Source organism: Lynx canadensis, chromosome A3, assembly GCF_007474595.2.
Source record: "Lynx canadensis isolate LIC74 chromosome A3, mLynCan4.pri.v2, whole genome shotgun sequence".
NCBI lineage: Eukaryota > Metazoa > Chordata > Mammalia > Carnivora > Felidae > Lynx > Lynx canadensis.
In genome coordinates this window covers 22,154,650-22,173,499 of record NC_044305.1, presented here as the reverse complement: position 1 = coordinate 22,173,499, position 18,850 = coordinate 22,154,650, and the positions used below count along the sequence as shown (strand labels likewise).

General features: G+C 38.4%; 1 protein-coding gene across 3 annotated transcripts in view; it reads right to left on the bottom strand.

Annotated features, from left to right (window-relative positions):
• The window catches only part of SAMHD1 (SAM and HD domain containing deoxynucleoside triphosphate triphosphohydrolase 1), a 54,387-nt gene that overhangs the window by 27,249 nt on the left and 8,288 nt on the right, over nucleotides 1-18,850 (bottom strand). For all 3 annotated transcript variants that reach the window (XM_030309652.1, XM_030309653.1, XM_030309651.1), the window contains exons 3-7: nucleotides 18,165-18,237; nucleotides 11,793-11,953; nucleotides 8,822-8,937; nucleotides 6,559-6,629; nucleotides 1,033-1,188 (exon numbers count right to left, since the gene is read on the bottom strand). In XM_030309652.1, coding sequence (XP_030165512.1) covers nucleotides 1,033-1,188; nucleotides 6,559-6,629; nucleotides 8,822-8,937; nucleotides 11,793-11,953; nucleotides 18,165-18,237 — 577 coding nt within the window. The remainder of the gene's footprint in view (nucleotides 1-1,032; nucleotides 1,189-6,558; nucleotides 6,630-8,821; nucleotides 8,938-11,792; nucleotides 11,954-18,164; nucleotides 18,238-18,850) is intronic.

Below are 18,850 nucleotides of genomic sequence, written 5' to 3'. Positions count from 1 at the left end.
CCTCCTCCCTCCTTCCCACTCCTGCACAGCTCTCCCTAAAGCACTCAAATATGTTAACTCTTTTAAAAATGATCTTATTTTGGGGGGGCACCTGGGTGGCTCAGTCGGTTGGGTGTCTGACTCTTGATTTTGGCTCATGTCATGATCTCACAGTCATGAAATCAAGCCCTGTGTTGAGCTCTACACTAGGCATGGAGCCTGCTTAAGATTCTCTCTCTCCCTCTGTTCCTCCCCTGCTCGTGTACAAGCTCTCTCTCTCTTAAAGAAAAATTAAATTAAATTAAATTAAATTAAATTAAATTAAATTAAATTAAATTTGGGGCGCCTAGATGGTTCAGTCAGTTAAGCATCTGACCTCGGCTCAGGTCATGATCTCGCAGTCTGTGAGTTCGAGCCCGATGTCAGGCTCTGTGCTGACAGTTCAGAGCCTGGAGCCTGCTTCAGATTCTGTGTCTCCCTCTCTCTCTGCCCATCCCACGTGGATTCTCTGTCTCTCAAAAGTGAACAAGCATTTGAAAAAATTTTTTAATTAAATTAAATTAAAAAATATATTTTATTTTTAAATAATCTTTATGCCCAACATGGGGCTTGAACTCAAAACCCCGAGATTACCACTCATGTACTCTGCCGACTGAGCCAGCCAGAAGCCCCAAACGTGTTAATTTTAATGGAGAAACAGGACACGCCCTTTTACATTTTTCAAACAATGTTACTTCAGGCTTCTATATAGAATACTACATATATATTCATCAAAAAACATTTACATATGTATTTTAATTTGGGAGGTAATTTCTAAAGAACGGTTAAGAGATGAAAAAAATAGATAAGCCTTTTTATTTTTTTTGCACTAAACAGTAGAAATACATAATGTATTTATCATTTAGTCCCCCTAAAATAGCCAAAAATCTCTCTTCAAATAGCTCTGAAGGATAAAAAAAAAAAAAAAAAAAAAAAAAAAAAAGCTCTGAAGGAAACTAGAAAAGACTAGATGGAAAACACAGTCAATTCAAATTAAGTTGTAAACAAACTTACCAAAGAATCTTTGATTGGTGATTCAAGTGGTCCTGTAATTTGTTCCTTGATAAAGCAAATATCTTCTTCAGGGATGAGACCGTAATGTTCCATGACAGCTTTGAGTCCATTAGAATTAACTAGGTGCTCAAACATCTTCACTGAGCCCTGTTCATGCTAGGAAAAGTCAGCACAATATGATCTCTTATAGACTCTAGTCCATCAGGGACCCCAAATAATTCAAATTATTCTTGATTCCAGGTAATTCAGAGATAAGGTTCCAATGCATGTTAATTATCTAGTTCCCAACTACCATCTTACAGATATTTTAAAAACCTGTTAAATTTGTCTGTAAACAAATAAACCTTTTACATATCATGTTCATTATCTCATAAATATATTTAATGAGATATATAATTTATAGTGCAGAAATATTGTATAGTACAGTACAAAAGAATATTACCCAGTCATACAGATGGGATCCTGCTTTAATGAATATCACTATAAAATTCAGTTCTATTGTTTCATCAGGCTTGGAACATTTGAAGTTACAAATTCTGTTAGCACTTCCATCTGGTGGTGAGAAGGAGTAACTGCAAACTTGCCACTTAAGAACAAAAGTGTTTAGAGTTCAAAAGTCAAGATCTAGGGGGGGAATCTCAAATTGGCCTCTTTTTACTCATCTGTCTGCTCACTCATTCATAATTGTAAACATCAAATGATCCCCTGAAGATACTGGCACCATCACAGGTCTTACCAAAACCCGACTCAATATGAAAACAAAACCCTGAATGGTCCTGTAACTACTTTTTTTAAGTGAATCAAGATACATATTAATTACAACAAGGAAAAACATAGTTCAGGTTTATAGTGAAGAAATCTGGTAAACATTGCCTTAAGTGATCAAAGTTAATGTCACCAGCATTGTGTTAAACAGAGTTTCCGTGCCTCTGATGCTAAAGAAGATATAATGTGGCATTCTGCCAAAAATACATAGTCTGACACTATGTATCAGAAAACTGCAAACTAAAGGACATATCAGAAACAACTCACCTGTACTCTTCAAAAAAATAACAAGATCATGAAAGATAAAGACTGAAGAATTGTTCCAGATCAAAGGAGACCAAAAGAAATAGCAACTAAGTATGATTTATGTACGGATTGGGGAGGAATAAAGTTTTCTTTCTCCTTTTCTGCATGGACAATTGATGAAATTTGACAGAAACTATAAACTAAATAATAGTATAGCATCAGTATTAATTTATTGATTTTGATACCTTTACTGAGGTTATGTAAGAGAATGTTCTTGTTTTTAGGAAATACCCACTGAAGTATTTAGGAATATAGGGGTATGTCTACAACTCACTTTCAAATAGTTCAGAAAAAATTTTACTTTTTTTAAAGGTTTTTATTTTTAAGTAATCTCCACACTCAACATGGATCTCAAACTTATAACCCAGAGACCAAGAGTCTCACACTCCACTAACTGAACCATCCAGGCACCCCGAAAAAAAATGTTATTTATACAGAAAAATTTAAGTCCCACAAAGATAACATGGGCAATTACAATGAAAATTATAAGCAACTTAGGAATAAATATAACAAAAGATATAGAAGACCTTTATGGAGAAGATAGGGCAAATGGCCAAAGATACTCAATAAAAGAGATGAAAAGTTATTATAAAGTAATAATAATTAAAGTGTGAAATAGAAGAGAATCCAGAAGGATTCATCATATATGGAAAGTTAATAAATGTTGGGGGTGTGTTATAGATCAGCAAGGAAAGAATGAACTGTTCAGTAAACAATCATCCATGTTTTAAAAAAAGACATTAGATTTCTACTATGCACATGCACAAAAATAAATCCACATGAGTTAAGGACTTATATGTGAAAGGCCAAATATCTATTATTTTAAAAATCTAGGTATGTATGTATGTATGTATGTTTGTTTGTATGTATTATTTGAGAGAGAGAGTGGGGAGAGGGGCAGCGGGGGAAAGGGGGAGAGAGAGAGAGAGAGAGAGAGAGAGAGAGAGAGAGAGAGAGAGACTCAAACGTGGGGCTCAACGTGGGGATCAATCCCATAACGATGCTCAACCAAGCCAACCAGGTGCCCCAAAAGGTCAAACATATAAATAAAAGACATGGAAATGGCTGAGTAGATCCTATTTAGATCAGCCTTGCTGAAGAAAACAACTGTTAAGTCTGGACAACTTCCTAAAAGTACTGGAGAGCGACCAAAGTAGGCAGATGTCAGCAGGAAGTTAATACTTGGAAAAAAAGAGCACGGGGCAATATTCCAATTCTTTTATGGCCTTTAGTATGAGGCTCCCAGGAAGCAAAACTATAGAGAAACTATCGATCTCAGTTCATTAAAGAACCAGAACACTTCATCAACATTTAAAATTTGTTTCTCAAAAAGTACCATTAAAAAAAAAATGAATTGGAGGGGTGCCTGGGTGGCTCAGTCAGTTAAGTGTCTGACTTCGGCTCAGGTCATGATCTCCCAGTCCATGAGTTCGAACCCCGTGTCGGGCTCTGTGCTGACAGCTCAGAGCCTGGAGCCTGCTTCAGATTCTGTGTCTCCCTCTCTCTCTGCTCCTCCCCCACTCATGCACTCACTCTCTCTCTCTCTCTCTCAAAAATAAATAAATATTAAAAAAATTTTTTTAATGAATTGGAGGGGTGCCTGGCAGGCTCAGTCAGAAGAGCATGTGACTCTTGACCTTGGGTCGTGAGCACGAGCCCCACATTGGCTGTAGAGATTACTTAAACGAATGAATGAATTTGCAAGTAAGAGACTGAAGAAAAAATATTCACAATACATATATCTGACCATTATATATATAGTTACTATATATACTATTACATAGTTATATAAGTAATTAATCAAATCAACAATCAAAAAGCAAACAACAACATTTTTTAAATGGGTTAAGTGTTGAAAGAACTCTTCACAAAAGAAGATACATCAATAACAAAGTACAGGGGGGCACCTGGGTGGCTCAGCCTGTTAAGCCTCAGACTCTTGATTTCCACTCCGGTCATGATCTCACAGTTTGTGAGTTCGAGCCCCATATCCAGCTCTGTGCTGACAGTGCAGAGCCTGTCTGGGGCCCTCTCTCTCTGCCCCTTCCCTACACTTACTTTCTCTCTCTCTCAAAAATAAACTTAAAACACACACACACACACACACACACACACACACACACACACACAAAACAAAAAAACAAAGCACAGGAAACGGTATTCAGCATATATCAGAGAATGCCAAAAAAAAGAAAACAAAACAACAAAAACCCAAAACCCCACAAAATACCACTTCACACTCATTAGAAAGGCTAATCTAAAAAATGAAATGATGAAGCTACAGAACAACAGGAAATCTCCCACAGTGCTAACAGAGGGCAAAATGGTACAACAACAGGGGAAAGGTCTGGCAGTTTCTTTTTTTTTTTTTTTTTTTCTAATTTTTAAGTTTATTTACTTATTTTGAGAAAGAGAGAGTGAGAGAGAATGCGCGCAGGTGCGTGTGCACACAAGTCGGGGAGGGGCAGAGTGTGGAAGAGAGAACATCCCAAGCAAGCTCCGTGCTGTTAGTGCAGAGCTCAATGAAGGGCTCTATGCCACGAACTGGGAGATCATGACCTGAGCCTAAATCAAGAGTCAGACACCGATGCTCAACCGACTGAGTCACCTAGATGCCCTTGGCAGTTTCTTATAAAGTAAACATGCACCTACTCCATGATCTAGCAATTCTACTCAGGTATTTTACCTAAAAGAAATGAAAACATTTTCCATAAAAATGTTTTGCAACCTTATTTGTAATAGCCAAAAAGTGAAAACAACCCAAATTATATTGAAGGGGAAAAGTACAAACAAATCACAATTTACTCACACAAGGGGATACTAGTCAGCAATAAGCAGGGATCAACAGTAATGCATGCAACATGATAGAATCTCACAATCATCATGTTGTATGAATAAAAGCAAAACACTAAAGAGTATATATGATATGATTCTACTTGCATGAAATCTAAGAATAGGCAAAACTAATCTATATTTAAAAAAATCAGAAGGTGATGAGGGAGAAGCAGCCATCGACTGAGAAGGGGCATAAGGGAATTTTCCAAGAAGATGAAGACATCTTGTATCCTGACTTGGGTAGTGATTACATGGATATATCTATCTGTAAAAATTCACTGAACCATGGTGCCTGGCTGGCTCAGTCAGTAGAGCATGTGACTCTCGATCTCAGGGTCATTAGTTTGGACCCAATGTTGGGTGTAGAGATTACTTGAGATAAATAAACAAACAAACTTAAAAAAAAAATTAAGATTGGTACCAACTTACTATATGTGAATTATTCCTTTATTTTTTAAAATTAAAAAATTTTTAATGTTTATTTATTTTTGAGAGAGTGAGCAAGCTAGTGGGGGAGGGGCATATAGAGAGAGGGAACAGAGGATCCGAAGCAGGCCCCACACTGACAGCAGAGAGCCCAATGCAGGGCTTGAACTCACGGACCATGAGCCTAAATCAAGAGTCAGATGCTTAACCAACTGAGCCACCCAGCTGCCCCTTGAATTATTCCTTTAAAAGAAAAAGAAAAAAAATAGGGGTGCCTGACTGCCTCATTTGGGACAGCATGTGACTCTTGATCTCAAGGTCATGAGTTTGAGTCCCATGTTAGGTGTAGAGATTACTTTAAAAAACATAAAGAAAAAAAAAAAAAAAAAAAGAAAGAAAAGAAAAGAAAAGAAAAGAAAAGAAAAAAAAAAAAGAAAAAGAAAGAAAGAAAGAGAGAGAAACAGGGAGGAAGGAAGAGGGGAAGGAAGAGAAAGAGAGGAGAGAGGGAAGGAGGGAGGGAAGAAGGCAGGAAGGGAGGGAGGAAGGCAGGAGGAAAGGAAGGGAAAGAAAAGGAAAGAAGGAAGGAAGGAGGAAGGAAGGAAGGAAGGAAGGAAGGAAGGAAGGAAGGAAGGAAGGAAGGAAATAGAGGTTGACATGGAAGGAGGATTCAGTACATATTAATATCCTTTACTCCAGATTCCAGAAATACAGTGTGGAAGCCAGCCTAACTTCACTTTCCAAAACCTGATTCCAAAAATATGGGTCAGCCACCTCTAAATCCCTAATAATAAAGTGGTTCATTTAATATAAACAATGAAACTTGACTGGTATCAGTTACTTCATGATAAAAATGGAGGTAGCTATTATTTTACTTTTCAATAATATGATAGAATAGTAAAAGCATTAAATTAGCATCTAGAAAACCTGGTTTTCTACTGCTGGCTCCACCCTTTAACAGCTTTGTGATTTTTTTGTGTATCAGTTCAATACACCTCTGTGAGCTTCAAGTTCCTTTACACTTATAAAATGGAGATAATGATTCTTCCTTTATAGACTACTGTGAGATCAAATGAAACATTATGTATTTGTATATGATTGCACCCTGAAAACTGTAATGGGGAAGTATACTATAACACAGCAATGGTTGCTTAAATAGTCTTTACTTTATTGACTATTGAATATATGAAAACATACCGTCCATTCCACATCTGGGCGAGCAAGTGGAATAAATCTTCCATCAAACATATGAGAAAATGGCCCGTGACCTAAAAAAACAAAAGCCTTAAAACTGCTTGCAAACTGGTAAAATGTGAATCTATTTTTTAATCTTTTTAGCGAAAATTGAATATCAACAGAAATTAATACTTTATAAGTACATTACAAAGAGGAACAAAAATCCTTCCTTCCTATTTTCTAAAACAAGAAAATAAGAAACAAAAACATATAGGAAAGTGAACTGCCCATGGAGGAGTCTTTGAGTCTTCAGAGCTCACATACATCTGATGAAAGGACAGTTCTGTGTAACTAAAAGGAATATTAATGAAAAACTTTGGCATCTTCAGATTGAATATTTATATTAGAATAGTCATTTTAAGATCATCCACTGAGGTGGCGGAAGAAAATAATAAAACTTTATTTTTCTACTCTCATCCTTTTAAAAACATTTATTTTCATGTAAATTGTATAATTTACATAATACATTTTATAATAAATATACACACTTGGGTTTTTACTGCTGATGTGGGCAACCAAAAGTGGAGATCACTAGTTTATCTTATTCATAAGTGATTTTAACATTCCACTCATTTAATACTATGAAACTTTGTTGACACACAACTCTGTAATTATCAGAATTTCTGAAGTGAGTTACTTGGCTAAAGAGGGACTCCACCTGGACCAGCCCTGGGCCTTTTTGCATGTCACAGTCTATAGAAAAAGCCTCATTAATGCAGTGCTCAGACTCCTAGACACTGACAAAGTTTCCCAATGATCCCCTCTAGAATCTGTTAAATTTATCATCTAGGAGTGGTACTGGTCCTGCTGAAATCTCCAAGAGGACATGCTAAAGAGAGTGCCTTATCCCCTTGAGAATCTGGCTGTTCAAACACAGATACCTCCCTTTCTCTATCTACCCTCAGGGCACACACAAACTCTCAGAATCCTCCAATAGGTAGGAATAAACTACAAAGACATGGGGTTGAAAACTCCTGTAAAAAAGAGGACAGTCTCTCCCTCTCTCTTAAGTTTATTTATTTATTTTGAGAGAGAGCGCATATGCACAGGGGGAGGGCAGAGAGAGGAGAGAGAGAATCCCAAGAAGGCTCCATGCCCAGTGTGGAGCCCAGCTCAGGGCTCAGTCTCACAAACAGTGAGATAATGACATGACCTGAGCCAAAATCAAGAGTTGAATACTTAACCAACTGAGCCACGCAGGCACCCGTCTTTTCTCTTTCTTTGTCAAAGAAGGATGATATTCTACTTGGATTAAAATGGTCTAAGACCTCACATGGGTCAGGAGAGAAAAGGAGTTCTCTAAATGTGTTGTTAATCTGCTAGGGAAGATTATGTATTTTAGGTATGAGAAGAATGAATTTGATGAAGTAACTGACAGAAAATGGCAACAAAAAGAATAAAGGAAAGATAAAACTCATATCATCCTAAACAGAGTAGTCAAAAATCTCACTATTAGAAGGTCCTTTTGGGGCACCTGGGTAGCTCAATCAGTTGAGTGTCCTACTCTTGATTTCAGCTCAGGTCATGATCCCAGGGTTGTGGGATCAAGCCCCACATTGGGCTCCACAGCATGGAGCCTGCCTGGGATTCTCTTTCTCTCTCTCTCCCTGTCTCTCTCACTCTCTCCCTCCCTCTCTCACTCCCTCCCTCTTCCCCACCCCCAGCTCCTCACACTCTCTGTCTCTAAAAAAATTTTTTTTAAATAAAAAAATTAAAAATGTAAATATCCAAAAAAAAAAAAAAAAAGAAAGTCCTTTCATATAACTTGTAGCAAAATTGTTTAATGTGGGAAATACATTTAAGACCACAAAAAATAATAGCAAAGCTTTGAGCTTATGAATCATTCTAGGAAGAAGCAAGGGCACATTTATATTAATGTTAACTGCAGAATTAAAACACAACTTTCAGGGGCGCCTGGGTGGCTCAGTCGGTTTAAGCATCTGACTTCGGCTCAGGTCATGATCTCACAGTCCGTGAGTTCGAGCCCCGTGTTGGGCTCTGTGCTGACATATTGGAGCCCAGAGCCTGCTTCAGATTCTGTGTCTCCCTCTCTCTGACCCTCCCCCATTCATGCTCTGTCTTTCTCTGTCTCAAAAATAAGTAAACATTAAAAAAATTTGTTAAACACTACTTTCATATTTCTTTCCATTATATTTTTTAATTCCAAAAAGAGATAACTTGTTATGGTTTTATGTTAACAACTTTGGTTCTTTGTACAGCATACCGAGATCATGACAAAGGCCAGCAATCTGAACACAGAGCACATCCCGTTCACTTATCTGCAGCTCTGGTTGTTTTTCACGCAGTGCACGAACAAGACATCCCGCTAGATACCCTACGCTGCAGAGTAAGCAAAACAAAACAACATAAAGTCACTCTTCCATTTGAAAGATGATACTTCTGGAACTCAAGAATTCTAATATGTTTCTCAAATGTTTTAATATATTTCTACAAGTTAACAGAATAGTCAGTTTGAGAACTAGGCAGAAACACAAATAGAATCCTCAAAGCAGGACCTATTGGCTCACAATCAGTTAATTATTAGGGAAACGCAAAATCAAAACCACAATGAAATACCCCCTCACACTCATTAGAAAAGCTATAAAACAAAACACAAACAAACCCCCCCCCACACACACAAAACAAAAAACAAAAAAACAAATGTTGAGCAGGATGTGGAAAAATTTGAACCTCGTGCACTGCTGTTGGGAATGTATAATGGTGCAACTGCTATGAGCAATATGGTGGTCCCTCAAAAAATTGAAACTAGAATTACCATATGATCCGGCAGTCCCACTCGCGGTATATAACCAAAAACACTGAAAGCAGTGTCTCAAAGAGGTATAAGCACACCCATGTTCCTAGCAGCACTCAGTCACTCTGCACCAGAACTCTGTCTGGCTCTCCCTGCTCCTGTTCTGGGCAAGCCCAAGTCTAAGTGGATGATGTGATCATTGAGGATTTGTCAGGCTACATGGAATACTACTTATATATTCCCAAGAAAATGCCCCACATGGCAGAAATGATGTACACCTGATAGCAAGAAGCTAATTAATATGATTTAAACCAATAAAGGGTTGCCAAAGAGATTTAGTTAATGGCAGACCTTGTGGCCACATCGTGTGAGAAGACGTCTCCTTATGCTCACTGTGCTTGCAATAAAAACTTTTTTCAGGCGCGCCTGAGTGGCTCAGTTGATTAAGCGTCCGACTTTGGCTCAGGTCATGGTCTCGCAGTTCATGGGGCACCTGGGTGGCTCAGTTGGTTAAGCGTCCTACTTCAGCTTAGGTCATGATCTCATGGTTCATGAGTTTGAGCCCCACATCAGGCTCTGTGCTGAGGGCTTGGAGCCTGGAGCCTGCTTCAGATTCTGTGTCTCCCTCTCTCTCTGCTCCGCCCCCACTCACATTCTATCTCTCTCAAAAATGAAATAAACATTAAAAAAAAACTTTTCTCAAAAAAAAAGTCAAAGAGGTAGAAGCAACCCAATGTCCTCTCACAAACGAAGGGATAAACAAAATGTGGTATAAACATACAAAAGAATATTATTCAGTCTTAAAAAAGAAGGAAATTCTCACACATGCTCTAACATAGATGAACTTTGAGAAAATTATGCTAAGTGAATTAAGCCAGTCACAAATAGATAACTACTGTATGAGGTACCTAGAGTAGTCAAATTCATAGAAACAGAAAGCAGAATGGTGATAGCCAGGGGCTAGAGGGAGAAGAGAATGAGGAATTGTTATTTAATGGAGAAGAGTTTCAGTTTTGCAAGATGAAAAAGTTCTGGAGTTTGGTTGCACAATAATATGGATATATTTAACACTATTGAAGTACACTTAAAAATGGTTAAGATGGTAAGTTTTATATCCTGTGTATTTTACCACAATTTTTTTTTCAAAAAAGCAGGACTTCTGGTTTTATAACATAGATTGAAGATAAAGTGCCCAACAAATGTTAAATGCACTTTTAGCACTTCCCTCAGAAAGTAATTCCTGAGTGAATACAGTATCTTTCTTTCTCTGCTTAAACCCTAACTCCACAAAGGTGGGACAACTGCTACCTTGGTCTGGTAGGGCCTAGTAAGTTTTCAATAAATATTTGCTGATGAATGAATAAACATCTGAATAGACACTTGTCTTCTGGCTAATTAAAAACACTTCAAAAACAAAACACACACACTTCAAAACAAACAAACAAACAAATGTAAAACAGTGTGAGTAGTCCATGAAACCTAGAAAATTATCTAGTTTTTTCCACCCCAGCCCATGTTCTCCTGGTTCTAGATTCTATAATGGAAAAGCAGACCAAATTCTCAACTAGTTGTTTGTAACAGAGGTGCCACCTTTTCTACGCTTGTGAATGCTCTTCTGATTTACACATTTCCTGCTAGGTTAAGAATATTATCTGGTTTCGGGGCGCCTGGGTGGCTCAGTCGGTTAAGTGTCCGACTTCGGCTCAGGTCATGATCTCACGGTGTGTGAGTTCGAGCCCCCGCGTCGGGCTCTGTGCTGACAGCTCGGAGCCTGGAGCCTGTTTCAGATTCTGTGTCTCCCTTTTTCTCTGACCCTCCCCTGTTCATGCTCTCTCTCTGTCTCAAAAATAAATAAATGTTAAAAAAAATTTTTTTTAAGAATATTATCTGGTTTCAAAGGGCAATTCTTTATAAGACTAAACAGGAAAATTAAATAATAAAATTTACAACATTAGTTATATCAGTAACCAACCCATGTTTAAACAAATATGTCATCGAAATGGCCTGTCAATAGATACTTTCATTATCTTTCCAGTGAGGATATGAATTGGCTTATAAGAGTATATAAAATAGGGGCGCCTGGGTGGCTCAGTTGGTTAAGCGTCTGACTTTGGCTCAGGTCATCATCTTGAGGTTTGTGAGTCCAAGTCCCGCATTGGGCTCTGTGCCGACAGCTCAGAGCCTAGAGCCTGCTTTGGATTCTGTCTCTCTCTGCTCTTCCCCCACTCATGCTCTGTCTCTCTCTCTCTCAAAAATAAATAAGCATTAAAAATTTTTTTTAAATACATAAAATATAGCAAGGTAAATCAAAGCCTCAATTTTCTCAACAAAATATGGATATTATTACCATTTTGTAAAACTATGCTCTAAAAGGTCATTATTTCATAAGATAAGGAAAGTACTTAAATAACTGTAAATTCCCCATCAACTGCCTTCTTACCCTAGACTGTGCTCAAATCGGTTGTGCGAAGCGCCTGGAAAAATATAGTAACTGCCACCCAACTGTTTGATATATCGAAGCCGCTGAAATTGAGGTGTGTCGATGATTCGGATGAGGAGAGGGTGGAGTTCAATGTGGCCATGGATAGGATCATTAATGACCTAGAAAATGTTTAAATTAATATCAATAACAATATATAATTCCATCTAAAATTTTTGTGCAGCCGTTCCTATCTACAGTGCACAATTAAAGCTATTCAATTGTTCTCAAGTAAGAATACTTCTACAGGAAATAACAAGATATTAATATCATTACCTTATTTAGGTATCACTACCAGACAGATCAAGTATATTGGGTCTGGGTATATTTTACTTCTTCTTAATGGATTCTAATATAGAAAAATAAGGAATTCAATTTGTTTATTGTGTATATGATTTGATTAGTCTTTAATAAGTTAGTCTTGTATTCAAGTTAAACGTACTCATTTAACACACTCATTCAGATCATATAAGCCTTATTGCTATAGACAATGTGTCTGTTTTTTTCCTAAATGTATCTATATGGTACCCATTAGGAAGAGAGGGAGTGAGGAAGAAAGAATGGGAAGCTTCCTACCATACAGATAAGAAATTTTGGGCAGGAAAATGAAATTCTATACTACTCAATGTCACTCAGAAATACCTATACTTAGTGAAGATAAATTTTACAATTATTTATTACTCTAAGCTTAAACAGGGTTAAATACAGGTGAAGATTTAATGTCCCTCAGTGTTTCTTAAAATAAAGATACATCTTAACTATCCATAACCGCCTTTTAAAGAGAAAGACAATAAAAAAGGAGTGGCCCTTGTGTGGCTCATTTGGCTAAGTGTCTGACTCTTGATCTCGGCTCAGGTCATGCAGTTTGTGACTTTTGAGCTGATGGCATAGAGCCTGTTTGGGATTCTGCCCCTCCTCCACTTGTGTTTTCTCTCTCTCTCTCTCTCACTCACTCAAAATAAATAATAAAAAAAATTTTTAAAAGAAAAAAAAAGGAACTTAATAAATGATCTGATGCATGATTTGCAAACTGCTTCAAATTTTTCCATGAAGTTCCTTAAAAATGTATGGAATTCTGGGAGGTGAAGGGCCTTGTCTACTGCCATATTCTCAGAACTCATCACGCAGCAGGAACTCAAATATGTTTTAAATGGTTACTGTTGAACTGCCATTGCAAAGATACAAATATTTTTTAAAGGTTTATTTATTTTTTTGAGAGAGAGCATGAATGGGAGGAGGGGTGGAGAGAGAGGGGGGGACAGAGGATCCAAAGCAGGCTCTGCGCTGACAGCAGTGAGCCCAATGAGGGGCTCAAACCCACGAACTGTGAGATCATGAGTTGAGCCGAAATTGGAGGCTCAATGGACTAAGCCACCTAGGTGCCCCAAGATACATATGTTAAGATTCTTTTTATTTTTTTTTATTTTTTTATTTTTATTTTTTCAACGTTTATTTATTTTTGGGACAGAGAGAGACAGAGCATGAATGGGGGAGGGGCAGAGAGAGAGGGAGACACAGAATCGGAAACAGGCTCCAGGCTCTGAGCCATCAGCCCAGAGCCTGACGCGGGGCTCGAACTCACGGACCACGAGATCGTGACCTGGCTGAAGTCGGACGCTTAACCGACTGCGCCACCCAGGCGCCCCAAGATTCTTATAGTTAAAGTGTACCATGCCCATATATAGATACATACAAAATATGAATTACAAAAGCTCTATGCTGTAAAGAAGCTTAAAGGGTCATCTGGTCCAACATTTGAACATGCTAGTGATAAGGAAGTCATTTCCTTTAAAAACAGCCCAATTCAGGGGCGCCTAAGTGGCTCAGTCGGTAGAGTGTCCGACTTCAGCTCAGGTCATGGTCTCATGGTTTGTGAGTTCGAGCCTGCATCAGCCTCTGTGCTGACAGCTCAGAGCCTGGAGCCTGCTTCAGATTCTGTGTCTCCCTCTCTCTCTGCCCCTCCCCCACTCACGCTGTCTCTCAAAAATGAATAAATATTAAAAAATTAAAAAAAAATAGCTCAATTCAAGTTGTGCATCAACAGCCTGAGTCAAGTAATGCCTAGAATTTATACCTTTGTTAAGCAATATGTAATGTATATTAACAAAGATTAGATTTATGACTGGTGAGTATTAATTTTTTTCACCTGCTCTATAAAGTCACTTTATCACTATCATAAACTGGGTGATATTGGGTGTCTGGGTGGCTCAGTTGGTTTAGCGTCCAACTCGATTTCAGCTCAGGTCTGCTTGGGATTCCCTCTTTCCCCCTCTCTCTGCTCCTCCCCCTCACTCACTCTTGCACACTTGTGTGTATATACTCTCTCTCTCAAAATAACATTAAAAAATATATAAAATCATTAAAGCTATCAATTTCATGACTATACAGTGACTCACTGACCAAAAAGTACTTAGGAACCTCAAAATCTATTTGCAACAAATGTAATTTATAATTTATAAATATGGTTAGGCAGTTTTCTGTTTTTGATGAAACATAGAAAGAATAAAAGTGAGCAAATGACACTGATTGTCTTTCTTTTTAACTTTTAACCTTTACTTTAGAGGGAGAGGGAGATGTGAGTGGGGGAGAGAGGCAGAGGGAGACTGAGAATCTGATGCAGGCTTCACACTCAGCCCGACACAGGACTTGATCCCATGACCCTGGGACCATGGCCTGAGCCAAAATCAAGAGACACTCAACTAACTAAGCCACCCAGGAGCCCCGAAACTGGTGTCTTGAACATTACTTCAAAATTATTTTTGCTGCAGGGGCGCCTGGGTGGCTCAGTCGGTTGAGCGTCTGACTTCGGCTCAGGTCACGATCTCGCGATTTGTGGGTTGGAGCCCCGCGTCGGGCTCTGTGCTGACACCTCAGAGCCTGGAGCCTGCTTTGGATTCTGTGTCTCCTTCTCTCTCTGCCCCTCCCCAACTTGTGCTCCATCTCTCTTTGTCTCTCAAAAATAAATAAATGTAAAAAAACAATTAAAAAAATATTTTTGTTACAAATTTTGTTGCACTGTGAAAATGTGGTAACAGAGATCATCTGAGATGATCTCACCTAATAAAGAAAACTTATCTATGTCCTATCTGAAGAGAATACTCTGTGCTGCCCTTCTCATGAAGGAATGAAGGACAAAATAGATTGCAGGCAATTTTCTTCCAACTGCAGGACAAAATTGTTAAATATAATCTTTAATAAGTGATCACCCTATTTAATTTGTCATGAAAAGAATGAGGTATTTTAATATTAGGTAACTTTTTCAGAAAGGGCTAAAATTTGATTATTCAAATAAATACTTGCTATAAGAACCACTACTTGGCCTATAAAAGAAAACTCTTGTAGGACTGAACCAAACACATTTATTAAATATTTCAAACATGGGGAGTTTGGCTGGCTCAGTCAGGGGAGTGTGTGGCTCTTGAACTCAGGGTTGTGAATTTGAGGCCCATGTTGGGTGTAGAGATTACTTAAAAATAAAATCTTAAATTTTTTTTTTTCAAACATGATTTTCAATGGGAAATAAGCAGACTAACTGGCAAGAGTAAAATTGAAATATGTATTCTCATAGAGATCTGAGATAACTTAAATACCGTACAAAATATACCAAACACAGCTAATGAAAAATGTACATGATCATTGCAAAAGGGTACAAAAGGGGATTTAGATATCCTACACCTTCTTCCAGGTCTGAAACTAAGTTTTCTTAACCTACAGAAGTCAAAAGGGTGAACAATAAGATAAAATTTCTGTCACCAATCAAGAAACATTTCTTTAATTATGATACCAGAGAGTCTGTGAAAAATGCACATTCACGGGCCTACTGTAAATTCCCACAATCAGAATTTCTGAGATGGAGGGTGGGCAGTTGACCACTTGTTAAAATGATTCTTGGGACACTAATTCCAAAAAACAGGGCCTTGAATGTCTGGAAGGGGCCGGGAGATGAAAAATAAGAACTATGAGGGGCACCTGGGTGGCTCAGTCAGTTGAGCACCTGACTTTGGCTCAGGTCATGATCTCACAGTTTGTGGGTTCGGGCCCTGTGTCAGGCTCTGTGCTGACAGCTCAGAGCCTGGAGCCTGCTTCAGGTTCTGTGTCTCTTTCTCTCTCTGCTCCTCCGCCACTCGTGCTCTTTCTCTCTCTCTCTCTCAAAAATAAATAAATGTTAAAAAAAATTTTTTTTAATAAGAACTATTGATAGATGAAACTCTAGGAATGTATCCACCCTGTGGACTAATATCTGACACAAAAATTTACCGGAGCTGACAAGAAAATTCAGCACAACTTTAAAAGTTATTCTCTGACTAAGGGGAAAGCAGAGCTATGTGTGTCGATGTGGAGGATGCTCAAAAGTATAATAATAATAATAATAATAATAATAATAATAATTTTTAAAAAGCGATGTAAAATGAAAGTTTAAAAGGTTACTTACTGTTTATAATTTTTATAAAGCTTAAAAAACATGTAGAACAACACTATACATTGTTTATAGCTATAGATATACATTAGTGAAAGTAAAAAACATTTGTGAAAATGAATAAACCCAATTCAAGATGGCACTTATTTTGGGGGAAGAACGGATGGAAACAGAATCTACAATAGGTACAAAAAAGACTATATTGTTTCTAACATTTTGTTCTGAAAACAACAGATCTGAAGCAAAATTAGGTAAAATATTAAGATTTAACAAGCTAGGTAGTTGCCTACTTACACTTTTCTGTATGCTTAATATATTTTAGTTTTTCTTTTGGTTTAAATATTTTGTGCTTATTTGAGAAAATGCAGTTTAGAAATATAAAAATCAATTACAATTCTATTACTGAGAAGCAGATTTCCTCCCATTCTTTTTTTTTTAATGTTTTTTCTTTCTTATTTAGTTATTTATTTTTAAAGTAGGCTTCACGCCCAACATGATCAAGACCTGAGCTTAAATCAAGAGTTGGACGCTCACAGGAGTGCCTGGGTGGCTCTGCTGGTTAAGTGTCTGACTTCGGCTCAGGTCACGATCTCACAGTTCGTGGGTTCAAGCCCTATGCCAGGCTCTGTGTTGACAGTTCAGAGCCTGGAACCTATTTCAGATTCTGTGTCTCCCTCTGTCTCTGCCCCTCCCCTGCTCGCTCTCTCTCTCTCTCTCTCTCTCAAAAATAAACAAACATTAAAAAACAAATAAAAAAAAAGAGTTGGACCCTTACATAATAGGGGCATCTAGGTGTCTCAGTCAGTTCAGCATCCAACTCTTGATCTCAGCTCAGGTTTTTTGTTTTTTGGTTTTTTTTTAAGTTTATTTATTTATTTTGAGAGAGAGCAAGGAGGAGGAGGGGCAGAGAGAGGGTGGGACAGAATCCCAGGCGGGCTCTGTGCAGACAGCGCAGAGCCCTATAGGGCTCAAAGTCATGAACAATGAGGGGCGCCTGGGTGGCGCAGTCGGTTAAGCGTCCGACTTCAGCCAGGTCACGATCTCGCGGTCCGTGAGTTCGAGCCCCGCGTCAGGCTCTGGGCTGATGGCTCAGAGCCTGGAGCCTGTTTCCGATTCTGTGTCTCCCTCTCTCTCTGCCCCTCCCCTGTTCATGCTCTGTCTCTCTCTGTCCCAAAAATAAATAAACGTTGAAAAAAAAAATTAAAAAAAAAAAAAAAAAAAGTCATGAACAATGAGATCATGACCTGAGCCGAGATCAAGAGTCAGACACTAAACTGACAGAGCCACCCAGGCACCCTGTTTTTATTTTTTTAAGTTTATTTATTTATTTTGAGAAAGAGAAAGAAAGAGAGAGAGAGAGAGAGAGAGAAAGTAACATGGGCACATGTGCTAACAGGGGAGGGGCACAGAGAGAGGGAGAGAATCCCAAGCAGATTCTGCCCTGTGAGCTCAGAGCCCAGAGCCCGATTTAAAGCTTGATCTCACTAAGCGTGAGATCAGGACCTGAGCTGAAATCAAGTCAGACACTTGACTGACTGAGCCACCCAGGTGCCCACAGCTCAGGTCTTGATCACAGGGTCGTGAGTTTAAGCCCTGTACTGGGCTCCGTGCTGGCATAAAGCCTATTTAAAAAGAACAAAATAGGGAGCGCCTGGATGGCTCAGTCGGTTGAGCGTCCAACTTTGGCTCAGGTCATGATTTCACTGTTCGTGAGTTTGAGCCCCACATTAGGCTCTGTGCTAACAGCTCAGAGCCTGCAGCCTGCTTTGGATTCTGTGTCTCCCTCTCTCTCTGCTCCTCCCCTGCTTGCACTCTGTCTCTCTCTCTCTCTCAAAAATAAACATTAGAAAAAAAAATTTTTTTTAAAGAATAAAATAAAAAGTCAAAAAAACATAATAAACTCAGATTCTTCTTACCTTCATTGCATCAACATGAATTTCCTTCAGTTGCTGGATATAATTATGCAGCTTCTTTCTGTCACCCAAAGTACTAAAATTACAACAGGATAAGCAAATCCGTCATTATCTGCTTAATAATAATCCCTGGAGTATATAATAGCATATAATCAACTCTAAATTATCTACACTAATAGAACGAGAAGTCAGATTAAAAGGAACAATTAATAATTCAAACATACGCCCCCTCTAAAATTCTCCCTCGAGGCTTCTGCCCTTGATTCTCCTCTCTTGGTAACTCAGACTTCAACATCTCCTACGTCTCTACTTAACGCTCAATTTATACTTCAGACTTATTTAACCTAACCGAAGTTGCCATCTTCTCTCACAACCCTGAATCTGCATGGTTCAAGGTAGTACACGGAATTATAGCATAGAGATAATGAAAAAGGACTTTGAAATTAGAACTGGTTCACATCTGCATATGGAATCTGTGTGACCTTGGGGCAGGGAGAATCACTCAACCTTTTTTAGTATACTAATGTTCTCATCCGTAGCACAGGGAAATATTATCTACCTTACAGAGCTGGAGAGGGATTAAATAATGTATTCAGCACTGCAGTTAATGATAAAGACCCAGTTCCTTCCCTCAAGAACTAGAGAAATTTAACTATGATTACCGGTGTCACAGAAATCATCACTGATTA